Raw genomic sequence first — 12,967 nt, 5'->3', positions numbered from 1 at the left:
ATATTAATAAGTTGGAAAGAAAAAATTCCAAGCAATATCATTCCATTTTAAACCCTTAGCGTGTAAAAGTGATGACATCTATTAGAATTAAAGAAAATCAATTATATTAATATATGAAGTTAGAATAAATAAACAAAAAGCATACAGATACAGGACTATTGTTGAATAAACAATAGAGATGTATCGATGTACAATTTGAGCATCTGAGGCCTCTGCTCTGCTGCATCTAATTAAAGGTGGCATGATTGAATCACTAAATTAATTAATTGTTCAATATCGAAAGCAGGTGCAAGAAAAGGGTGATGATATCTTGATAGATGGCGATTGCACCCCAAACATACTCGTCATAGTCGTAAACTTTGATGAGATTATTCGTGTCAAATACGATGTAACCACACATTAACAGTGCACCAAGACCACTGTATATCATCCTTCCGATTGGCCCCAAAGGGTGAATCATCTAAATACATAAAAACCCAGTCATTAGATTCGGGAAAAATTAAAATAAAATTGGGAAGAAATATACTCGAAAATAAGTGAGAGTAATTTAATTTACTTGAATGATTGCGAAAAATAACAAGACCATTGAAGCAGCAAAGAGGAATGGACCAAGGAAACTGAAATCGTGGCCTCGTTTAACCGCCCAAAATGTGTATGCCGTGAGGCTAAGAACCACCGCACCCGTCAGTAATATAGCCTCGAACACGATTGGCCCTGTACAGACATTCGTTAAAATTAATTACAACTGTATTTGAGTTTTTACCTTAATTTATTAATTAAAAAAATTAGTTCGCACAAATTTCTATGGAAACTTGTATGCTGTCTTTAGATAATAATTTAATTAAATTTGTCAAATTATTTAACGATTCTCGATTCATATACCTTTGGAAAAAGAAGTAAAGAAGCCGACGCCGACAGCAGTGGCGATGGTATAGATGGCAAGAAGGATGAGATTGACGGGGTGTTTCTTGTAATATTTGCTCAATGCAAATAGAATGATTATCGTAACAATTAAGGGGATTACGATCATAAGGATGAGGAAAACGAGGTTGGAGCGAATTGTATCCTTAATTTTTGGGAAAATGAAGTAGATGGATGAAACGAGAGCGGTTAGAAGCAGTTGACATGCCACAATAATATAAACTTTCCGAATAAACCCCCATCGTAGCTCCGGTGACTCTATCATCCCCGGATACAACTCATTACCACTATTCATCCCCTTCCCATAGTTGTAGAACCCTGCTTCAATGTCACCACCACCACCCTTTCCATGATGCTCATGATGATGATGATGATGGCCACCCATCTTCTTCCCTTCCCTTCTTGCAATTAATTAATGCACAAACGTAACACACAAAGTTACGTTGATAATAAAACTAAGGGTTTGTGTTTTTGTTGCAAAGGAAGGGAGAATATAAAATAGCACCATCAACATCTATATAGTGTGTAATATGCACGCATATATATAGAAAGTTGTTTTTATTTGTTAATTGTGGCCATATTGCACGTGAAGATTTCGTGACACGTAGGATGTGGATCTTGACTATGTGGTTTTATATACTATATATAGCTTTTTCTTTTTCCTGCTAGATTTTCTCAAACCGCGTATGTATATAAGCAATGTACAGCTACAACAACTCTATAAGCAGGACATGCTTATTTTCATAAGACCCTACTTTACCCCAAGATTGAATAGTTGTCAAGTTTCGGTTTGTTCAGAATTCAGATAATCTAATAAATTCAGACTTAAAATAGGATTATTTATTTTCTTAATTTGTATTTTGGAATGTAGGTACATACTATACATGTGTGTTTCTAATGTTGGTCACGCTATTAAATATAGCACAATTACTTGGCTTGTGTCATTTACATACTAAAATTGTTTTCGGAGTGATTCATCCTTCCCGAACGCAACATACAACTATTTGTTGTACTGCGCTCTCCAAGATGTTCTGGACCACTAGACGATGGGGGCCTACTTTTTCGACCGCCGTTATGCTATGTTTTTAGTATAAACAGTTTTTTTTTAATTGTCAATAGATTGGAATGATATGATTCGTTCAGAAGGATCTCCCTCCGAACCATCCAGATCCCACGAGTGAATAGAAAGTTAGATCTACATTGGATCTCACCTGAATCGCTCCATCTATTCTCTTGAGAAAAAATTTGGTTTCAAACTCCGGTTCGAACAGAAGAAGTACGTCATGCTAATGTATCTTGGATGATCCACATCTGAGAGTCAGGCACGGATGAGTATATGTTTATAGGCAACTAACTCAATTGAAAATAGAAAAAAAATGTAAAAATAATAAACTGAAAGTTAAGTCAAAATTCAACAATAATTATGATATACTAGTACTCGTTGATGTTCTAATTGAACATTTCAATGAAAGTGAATAGTATAAGTTGGGAGAAGCAACATCATGCTCTAATTATTCAATATATATAAGGGTGAAAATTCAAGTTGTTGACAGATAAAAGTTGTTAGATGACAATTTAATTAAATACGTCACGTGAACTTAGACCCTATATAAATTCAAATGGCATGCATATGATCACTACCGATTAGTCGTTTTTATGGAGCTACAATAATTTGGCGATGTTGTTGAACATATAGTAGACAACCAAACATCATTAATGGACCATAGCTTCTTTTTTTCATGGGAATAGGCAATCCTTAGTTGTTGTTCATTTGTACTATCATACAAGACAGCTTTGCCAGGCCAAAACTTCCACCTAACTCATTTCTTCCTCTGCTTTAAGTTTTACGAACGAGGAGTGTTAGGGGACCAATAATTTTTGTGTTTTGTAATCATCAATTGGTCATCAATAGTCTTTTTAATAATGTGAGATTACATCCAATGGTGGTCACAAAACACTTTCCTTTATGAACTGATAGGACATTTCCGCAGAATTTTCGAAAATAGATTTCACGCATACACCATAGCATATCCAAACATGACAGTAAACAACAACAGAAAAATGGTGCATACACATTGTCACTTTTGTGTCACTATATTGTTTAGACGTTGTGGACGTTTTTTTTCTTTTGAGATAATATTTTTTTTCCGTGACTTGGCAGAGTTATGTCATGGACCCAGTTCACAAGAAAATAACGAGAAAATATATAAGATACTATAACAGTGTTGTAAAAAGTCATTCACCAGAAATTTGTATATTCAAAGAATGGGCCATGTAGTGAAAATAAAAGACATAGAAAATGGGATAATCTTCTGTGAAGTCATTAATTGGTTAAGACTGTGTACTCAAAGAATGGGCCAGGTAAGGGTGGTTATGTCTCATGACTTATGAATGATCAACTATATATGTAAACTGGCGCCATTGAAAAAGAATTAAGGGTTACATATAATATGTAGTGGTATCATCTTAATCAATTATTTCTTTTTCTAATCTAACCTGTTCTTTTTGACTCGGCTGTTTTGTCTGGATGGTCCAATAAAACAAAAAGAACAAAAAATTAGGGACCCCTTCAGTTTCAAAATTTTATTTAAATTAATTTATGTAGGAAGAGAAAAAAAAAATAAAAATAAAAATAATAAGAGCCCCCTCAAATAAATGTTCAATCAGTGATGAGATGAATAAAAGCCAGCCACATGTAATTATAAGCAGAAAAAAAATTAATTAATGGAAAGGATAGATAGAAGGAGGGAAATAGCATGGGAGAGACCAAGAAAAAATGATTCCTTGTTTATTTGTCTCCTTGGCCCTAAACATAGTGATATGCATGATTTATTTTTGTCCATTCCCACCCATCAACTGTAGTTTTCACTTTCCAAAATTACAATCCACACCCCCCTATGGAAAAAGTAGTAACAATTTCCCAAAATTATAGTCTTATTTAACCATTTCATTAAATAAATTTCCTTCCTTTTTCCATTTTTTTTTCTCTTTCTGAATTTACAGTTAAGCTCACATGATAATAGTACATGAACCTAAATCAAAGACAGGGTAGCTTACAATTAAGAATTGGATCATGATTGAGAAATTAAAAATATACGTAATAAATAAATAACCATTATATGTTTTTTAAAAAAATAAATATTATTTCTTCTTCCTTTTAGTCTTTCCATTACAGAAGAGTGAACCAATTCCGAAGAATCTTGCAGTTGCTTTTGGGATATATGATTGTGGTAGATTCAAAACAGGACTAATTCTAACACCATTAGCAGAAGATCCATTACTTTTCTTTAATGAAGGTTTCTGAGAAGAATTATAGAAATAATATGTACTTGAACTGGAAGAAGATGATGAAGATGAAGACCTTCGGCTCGAAACAGAGCACTGTTTCTGCAACCTCTGTTTCTGTGGCTCTGTTTGCTTCGGAATCGGAGCAGAACCAGTTGAGTTGCTTCGTGATAGAAACTGCAGCGAACGAATTAACCCATTCCCACGATTCGTATCGAAATTCAAGCTGCTACTTCTCTTGAATTGCCAGAAATACTTTGAAGATGGCTTCTCTTCTTCGTTCTCTGCATCATCGGATTCTGCGGATAAGAACTCCTTGAGCCTCTTCTTCTCTGTGAATCCTCCTCCAGTGCTTGAAGAACGAGGACGAGGACGAGGTCGATGATGGGGTAAGGGTTCACGTGGGGCATTTGAAACTCGCTTCACTTCCATTGGAACAATCTTGCCATTGGAGAAAAGCTCATCGGCTGAAGAGAGTTGTTCTGTTATGGAATTTGTGATGCAGAACACGAAATCGGAGCCGGTTGAGTCAAAGATGCAGAGGTCTGATCCAAGGTGGCGATTCTCCACGGGACAGCACCTTCTGTGTTCTTGAGATCATGAGAGAATGAGATTCTAGGGCTGATTCCTGCGCTTGGTGTCTCAGAGCATACTTCTATTGCCATAGTTTCTTTCTTCACTCTCAAAACAGGGGAACCACTACCACTCTGTTTTTGTCACAGGTTTTTGGTGTTGGTTTCTTGGGATTTGAGGAGTAGCCGCGAAAAAGTTTCAAAATTTATGGTGAGTATTGGGTAAGGTGAGGGTGTTAGTTGAAATGGAAAAAAATAAAATTAAAAAAAGAAAAAAAAAAGAAAAAGAAAAATGTATATAGAGGTGTTTGGAGTCAAAGAGAGTGAAAGAGACAGTGTGAGAGAGAGAAAGAACAGGGGAAGGTTGTGGAATTATAGGGTTTGGAAGTCAGAAATTGCAGCTTTAGCTTTGGGGGGTGTGTGTGTATGAAGATGTTCCAAACCGAGAGGAACATTCATTTAAGCTTAGCATTGGAGGCTGATTCATCATACTTTTCTTTGAACTCTGTTTTTATGAGAAGAAAGGGTAAAGAGTAAGGAAAGGAAAGAAAAGAAAGGAAGGTAGAGAGAGAGAGTAAAGAGAGGCCAATCACCGAAAGCCTATAAAAGGATCTCTCTTTTCTTTCGTGGAGGTTCACCTTCCAAAGTCCAAAGAAGCCTTAGGAATCAGAGCACAAGATCTATTATTGTACATACTTATGCCATAATTAACTATTAACCTTATCTTAGACACAAAATGAAATTACTTATTACCTACATAATATAAAGTGGAAAACCTTGTGAACTGATTTATGTCAATTCTACTGATTAAAGTTATTATTATTATTATTATTATATTATCTTTGCTTTGTGAGCAAGATCTACAACTCCTACATTTTTCTTTTGTTTTTATGAGAAAAGAAAGGTAATGTGTAGGGATGATAATGACAAGTGGTATAGAGGTTGTAAACAGTGAAAGGAAAATTGATCGCTAATGATTGCAAGACAAATCTGATATTTATTATCCTCTTAAATAATTTTTTAATAAAAAAAATAATGTAGTTTTTCCCTTTTAAAAATTGTTGGAGAACAATAAAAATCAATCCGAAATTAGTATAAGATTATTTTATTTTATATTCATTAATTATTATTGAAACAATTTATAATATTAGATGTAATAATATTATACGAATAAAATTATAAATATTAAGTTAAATAAATTAATTTTAAATTATTATCTCTTTAATATTGTTTTTTTTTAGAGAATAATGTGAAAATATTACAACAATCTTATATCCAAAAACAAAACTTGAAAAGGTTGAATAACATGTTCCGAACATTTAAAATTAAAAATAATTAGCATTCTAAAAATGTTGTATTACTTTAAATTAAACTTTTTTTTCTTTTGAAAATATGAGAAAATTTTAAGAATAAGAAATTTTATTTTACATTGGCTAACACTTTTTGTCATTAACATAATATTTTTAATCTAGCAGTACAATAATATATTTTTATCCAACACTTTTTTTTGTATATTATTAACTGTTGTCAAAAAATAATTAATTTACTGAACTTCTAACATTACTAAAATATTTGAAAGAAATGGAGAGAAAATCTGTTGACTTTAGGTATCATTGATTAGATCAGACAAATGGTAATATAATCTTAATTATTCCCAAGTGTTCTTAAAAGACAGATTGTACAAACTGGGTAAGTTAATGACCAATCTGAGTACAATTATACTATTAATTTTCTAAATTTGCGTAATCATCATCATGAAGAAGGTACTTATCTTCAGTAATTGTTGTTTCCATTAGTACCACTAATGGTTCTTGCATTCTTGGATACTTGCAAGTTGCAACATTTTGATGTAGAACCTAACTCAGGCAATTTATGCTGGCCTTAGTGGTGAGAACATCATGCTGAATTGTTGATCAATGAACATCTTAGCTTTATGTCATATGTGGCACGCTATGTAGGGTCCATTATTTAGGACAATAATAAACAGTGGCAAAAATTATCCTCGTTCATAGGAAATTATTGTTGTTATGACTAGGCACTATCACAGGAGTATCTCTAGTATCACACAACCTTTAGTACTTCTTCAAGCAATGCCCAACATCATGACTAAGATGGTCATGATATCAGAATCAAGATATATGTGCTCCTTTTAAGACAAGAAGATAAACTCTCTTCTAGTTTCAAAGCACAGTAAAATGATTGGTTTTGAAAAAAACATAAAATTGTTTCTTATGCATGGTATGAATGAATAAAAATTATGTTTATATCTTTTTTGCATATATTTTTTTGTATAATTTTGTATGGTATAAAAAATAAGAATAAATGACCATTTGTATCAATAAAAGATGAAAACACTGACGTATGTACCCATACTAGATCGAAACTAAACTTGTACCCACGTAAGATACCCTTCGTGTGACAAAAATACCCTACGTGGCACTCCAACCCTCCAAAGACAGGGTACTTTTGTCACACGAAAGGCATATTGCGCGAGTATAAATTTAGTTTCGATTTAGTGTGGGTACATATGTCAGCGTTTTCATCTTTTATGGGTATAAATGATCATTTATTCAAAAAATAAACAATCGGTAAATCTCAATTGAATAAATGGTCATAAAAATAAGTATGATCTCTTTTAATATGAAAATGTTAGACTTTTATTTCTCTAATGAATTTTACAACGAATATAATATCTAAAAACCGTTAATGTACCAAAAACACTTATATATTTTTTCATTAAGTAAAAAGATAAAAAAATGTTTTTTATTGAAGTGTCCAAATGTTTTTGTAGGTATCTGTGTTTTAAGTGGAAGGTGTGAACGTTCAAATTTCACAAGTGTACTAACCACATAGGTTAGGTAAGTTATTTTCACTTTTCCTGATTTTGCGCCCTATAAATTGGCACTGTTGTTTACTATTTTTATCTAACTTACGTCATTTAAATGTAATTTACTAATTTTACTTTAACCGTATCTAGCCACCCCCTTAAAATCTCTATCATTGAGATCGATACTATGGTTTAAAGTAGTCAATGATTAATAGCTCAAATAGCATAGTTTCTCCATATTCAATTAAGAGATTGCGGGTTCGAGTCTTATATCTTTGGTTAAAAAAAAAAAAAAAGTAGTCAGTAGAGAAGTATTTGCAATGATAGCTACATAATCTTGATTTTACACCAAGGTGTCACAGTGAGTGTGGCAAAGATAGCAAATTAGGATAAACCACGAAACAAAATGAATTAATTTGTTCTGTATTTTATGTTGAAATCTGAATGGTCATCGCGATCTTGAGCCTTGACTACCAATTCGTTTTTATTGGCTGGATGGAATCTTTTCAGATTGCAATTCTGGTGGTGACATATGCTCATTCTGAGACTACTATGACCGCTACATGGTTGGAAAAAAATGTTTATTTGCAAATAAATTATTATTTTATTTATGAAATGTTTGAATGTTGGTAGATTTAAATAAAATTACCTATAAATAAAATAATTTATAAAAAATCATAATTTATTCTTTATTTGCGTTATTTAAGGTATGTCTTGATGCGGTTATATGAGTGATGGAGAAAGCAATATAGAAAAGGGAATCTGCAGGGGGTGGGTGTGTTCTGATTTGGGGGCATCCCCATATGTGTGTCAGGGTAGTATTGGCATTTGGCAGCGCCGCTGGACTATTTTATTTCTCATTTCTCAAGTCTCATTGAATGTAAAATAATTAAAAATGTGTGTATATTAAAATTAAGTATTAATTTAATTATTATATATTATTTTACCTACTTTTAATATATATTTATTAGGTAAAAAATATAATTATAATGAATATATATTATTTTACATATTTTAAATTTTTAATATATGTTTAATAGGAACAAAATAAAATATATTATACTCATTTGTAATCAATTTTATTTCTTAGGTACAAAATATAGTGAATATGTAAAGTATTTTTTTTATTAATACTCTGGTAGCACGTGGTTATTCCCTTATTTGGATTAGATAGATCCGTGGTTTATTGTTCGCTATTGGATTAGATGCATTTGGTATCTCCATGTCTAAAAAATATCAACTTTATTGCTTGGGTGAGTAGTAACTAGCAAGTACACATCCTAAGACCTAAGCCACTGACACTGTTATACTTTGTTCCGGTGTATTTACGAATGGTTTTGGAGAATTAAGAATTTTAAAGTAAAAGGAAAGATTTTAAAGGATTTTTTTTTTTTGGTTTCCCACGGTATCCCCCAACCCGATAGGCCAAGGACTAATCCGTCGCGGTACTGAGCTCCATTTAAGGGTTTGCCGCTGGCCAATGAGTTGCTGCATGCACAAGGCGGGATTCGAACCCCCGACACTTGCTTAAGCGGACTAGTGAGCTAACCACTAGACCAACCCAACTTGGTTGATTTTAAAGGATTTAAGTTTGAGTTTTTTTTTTTTTTTTCACCAAAGATAAAAAGACTCGAACTCGTAATTTTTTAATTATTAGATGAATATAAAAAAATTATATTATTTGAGTTATAACTTATTGACGAATTTTATTATTTACAAAATGATGATTTTATAAATTTTTTTAGCATTTAAAATTCTTTATTTTTAAGTGTTTTTAATTGGATATTTTTATTCGATTTTAATTAAATTTATTATTTTATTCTTAATAAAGTATTATATTATCATTTGTTATTATTTATATTTTCATGCATAATATTTAATAAAAGATAACATGTAAAAGTATATAATAATTTTTAAAATTTTTAATTATTATCTAAAATTCTCCTTTTACTTTTTTTTTCTTTAAATTTTTTCACCTCAAACTTGGAAGTAAATTGAGTTGAGTCATATTAGGCTAGATTCAAAAATAAATAAATAAATAGAGAGGGTTATCAATGACACATAATAGGACTTCAACTTGTAGTTTAACTATTTGTAGCATAGCTTTTTCTCAAGGATGGAGTGTGGGAAACTGATCTAGAGGTTTTGAGTCAAGAAGCAGAGTCTTTCTATAAAAACTTATTCTGTCATTTGGATGATGTTGATTTGGGTTGCCTTGGTGATGTGCCTCTTCCTTCTCTAAATGAGGAAGCTTGCAATAACCTTACGGCACCAGTTACTATGGAGGAAGTCAAAGCAGCGGTTTTTCACATGAACTCTTTTAAAGCTCCGGGTCCTGATGGGTTTCAAGCTTTCTTCTTCAAAGAATATTGGGAGATCATTGGTCTTGATGTTTGGAAGATGGTTAAGCAGGCATTCTCCGGTGTTCCTCTTGATCCGAGAATGTTGGAGACTTTACTAGTTCTCATTCCAAAGGTTGAATCACCGGTATCTATGAAAGATTTCAGGTCGATTAGTCTCTGCAATGTAGTTTACAAGATCATCACGAAGGTCCTTGTTAATAGGCTTCGTCCTCATCTTGCGGAGATTGTTGGCCCGCTTCAAGGAGGATTTATTCCGGGACGAGGAACTCCTGACAACATCATTATTGCCCAAGAAGTCCTCCACTTTATGAAGAAGACTAAATCAAAGAAAGACACACTGGCATTTAAGATTGATCTGGAGAAAGCTTATGACAGAGTTGACTGGAGGTTTTTAGCTCATACCCTTAAAAGCTTTGGTTTTCCTATTCCTACACTTAATTTGATTATGAATTGTGTCACTGCTTCTTCCTTATCTATTCTTTGGAATGGGAGTCGTCTGAATGGCTTTACTCCTAACCGAGGTCTTAGACAAGGAGACCCTATGTCACCCTATCTTTTTGTGTTGTGTATGGAGCGATTGGCATGCTTTATTAGTCATCAGGTTGATTTGGCCTTGTGGGAACCGGTTGCTATTTCTAGAGGAGGACCAAGAATATCCCACTTAATGTTTGCGGATGACTTGCTTCTATTCTATAAAGCTACAAAGAGACAAGTGCAAAATGTGATGTTGGTTTTAGAGACTTTTTGCAAAGCATCTGGGATGAAGATTAATGTGGAGAAGTCTAAAGCGCTTTGCTCCAAGAATGTCTCTACAACAAGGAAAGAGGTTTTCACTGGGGTATCCTCTATCAGATTTGTCCAGGACTTGGGCAAGTATCTTGGAGTTACCCTTAGCCATTCTAGGGTGACTCGTTCAGCTTTCAATGGTGTCCTGGATAAGATTCAGAGTAGGCTAGCAAGCTGGAAAGGAAGTTTACTCAATCGGGCTGGTAGACTTTGCTTGGTTAATTCTGTTGTCGCTGCTATTCCCACGTACCAGATGCAGGTCTCTATTTTTCCCAAAGGAATCATTAGTAAATTGGAGTCTATGATGAGGAATTTTCTTTGGAAATGACAAGTTGATGGAAGAGGATTGAATCTTGTTAGTTGGAAGGTACTGGTTACTCCAAAAAAATATGGAGGTTTAGGGATTAGAGATCCTTATTGTGTAAATATTGCTCTTCTTGGGAAGCTAGTTTGGACTTTCTTCCAGCAGCCAAACAAGCTATGGGTCCAATTGTTAGATGCCAAATACCGATCATCTCTATATGACTGTTTTAGTTATCCTAAGAACAAGGACTCTCCCATTTGGAGGTGTCTTTGCAAGGCTTGGGAAGTGTTGAAGGATGGGTTTGCTTGGTGTATTGGAGATTTGAACCAGAATTTTTGGTTTTCTAGCTGGAGGAAAGAAGGACGGTTATCTAATGAGATCGATTATGTTCACATTTCTGATTCGAATCTCCGGATACAGGATATTTGGTCGGTTGGTAGGTGGCATTTGGATACTCTTTATTCTCCTTTATCTCAAAATCTGAAAGATAATATTCTTTCTTACAATCCAGATGAACAAGCAGATCCGGAAGTGGGTTGGTATTGGAGTGGGTCTGCTGCCAAAGTCTATAACTCTCGCAATGGTTACTTGTGGTTGTGTAAGCAGCTGTTTGGTTGGGAGGAGCGGGAGAATTGGCTTTGGCTTTGGCGCCAGCTTGTTCCGGAAAAGCATAAATTTTTGGCTTGGTTGTGTCTTAATGAGGCTCTTCCTACTGCAAGTTTTCGCTTTAGAAGAGGGATGTCGTCGTCGGATAAGTGTCCAAGATATCTTTCTAGCCAGGAATCGGTTTTACATTGTATTCGGGATTGTCCCAAAGCTCAGCTTGTCTGGCATAGGTTGGATATTTCTTGTCATCCTTTGGATTTGAAGAACTGGTTCTTGTATCATAGCAGAGAGCATCCGTTCAAGTTCTTTTCGGGACTTTGGTGGATATGGCAAGCAAGGAATAATGACATCTTTAATCCCAATGAAACTTGGCCTCCGGAAAAAGTGATTTGTCTGGCATTAACTTCAGAAAAGGAGCTTAGGAATATCTTTGAATTACAACGTATGTCCCTTCCCTCTACTCTAAATGGTTTTTGGAATCCCCCATCCATTGGTACTTTTAAGATTAATTGTGATGCTAGTTATTTTGGTTCGGGTGATAGTGTTGGTTTTGCTTGTGTTATTAGAGATTGTAATGGGAGCTGGCAAAGGGGGTGTTTGGGAATGATTGAGAGTAATAGTATTCTTCAAGAAGAATTGTTTGCTATTTGGAGAGGATATCTCTTAGCTTGGGATGTGGGTCAACGAGATGTTATTTGTGAGACGGATTGTGTGGAAGCATTTAATCTTGTTACTCAAGATGGTTTTGGGTTTATTGATCCACTGGTGCTCAAAATAAGAGATATCATGCATTGGAATTGGCGGGTTGACTTTCGTTTGATTATGAGAGATGCAAACACGGTGGCAGATACTATGGCAAAGATGGCGATGAAGTTACAACTTTCGCATGTGGAGCTTCTTTCACCTTGGGAGGAGTTTAAGAGTAGTCTTAAACGGGACTGTCCCTCTATTTAGGCAATTCCTTGTTTTGTTTGTTTTGTTTTTCTTTGTTTAATTTATTTCAGTCACAAAAAAAAACTATTTGTAGCATAGGTTTATCCGGCCTTTCGTTGAGTAATGAAAACTACAACAACGGCAGCTTTTTTTTTTTGTACCACCTCCCAAGAATCAATGTTTGAATGTGGCTCGAAACTTTACAGTGAAGATATTAACCAATTAAATCTCGGATTTTTCACCGAAATAAAATAAAAAATTTATTATTTTTAAATTTTTATATTTTTTAATTTTAATTTTATATATACAATTTTTTTTTGGGGATTTAGGAAGAGTTTACCGCACCTTCAGCGAACTCCACTTTAATTTT

The 12,967-nt window shown here is 33.9% G+C and overlaps 2 protein-coding genes across 2 annotated transcripts; both read right to left on the bottom strand.

The window, feature by feature from the left end:
- Nucleotides 1-87: 87 nt before the first annotated feature.
- On the bottom strand, nt 88-1,433 carry LOC112775084 (protein LIFEGUARD 1). The gene is made up of 3 exons (XM_025818551.3): nt 883-1,433; nt 557-714; nt 88-460 (listed from the first exon to the last, which is right to left on the bottom strand). Exons 1-3 carry the CDS (start codon nt 1,304-1,306, stop codon nt 263-265), a joined length of 780 nt encoding a protein of 259 aa, XP_025674336.1. The 5' UTR covers nt 1,307-1,433; the 3' UTR covers nt 88-262.
- A 2,629-nt stretch (nt 1,434-4,062) lies between these two features.
- On the bottom strand, nt 4,063-4,871 carry LOC140182435 (uncharacterized). The gene is made up of 2 exons (XM_072228641.1): nt 4,787-4,871; nt 4,063-4,688 (listed from the first exon to the last, which is right to left on the bottom strand). Exons 1-2 carry the CDS (start codon nt 4,869-4,871, stop codon nt 4,063-4,065), a joined length of 711 nt encoding a protein of 236 aa, XP_072084742.1.
- Between the last annotated feature and the right edge of the window lie 8,096 nt (nt 4,872-12,967).

The sequence above is a fragment of the Arachis hypogaea genome, chromosome 19 (assembly GCF_003086295.3).
Source record: "Arachis hypogaea cultivar Tifrunner chromosome 19, arahy.Tifrunner.gnm2.J5K5, whole genome shotgun sequence".
Taxonomy (NCBI): domain Eukaryota; kingdom Viridiplantae; phylum Streptophyta; class Magnoliopsida; order Fabales; family Fabaceae; genus Arachis; species Arachis hypogaea.
Note: the sequence above shows the minus strand (reverse complement) of the source record. Positions and strands in the feature narration are given on the sequence as shown.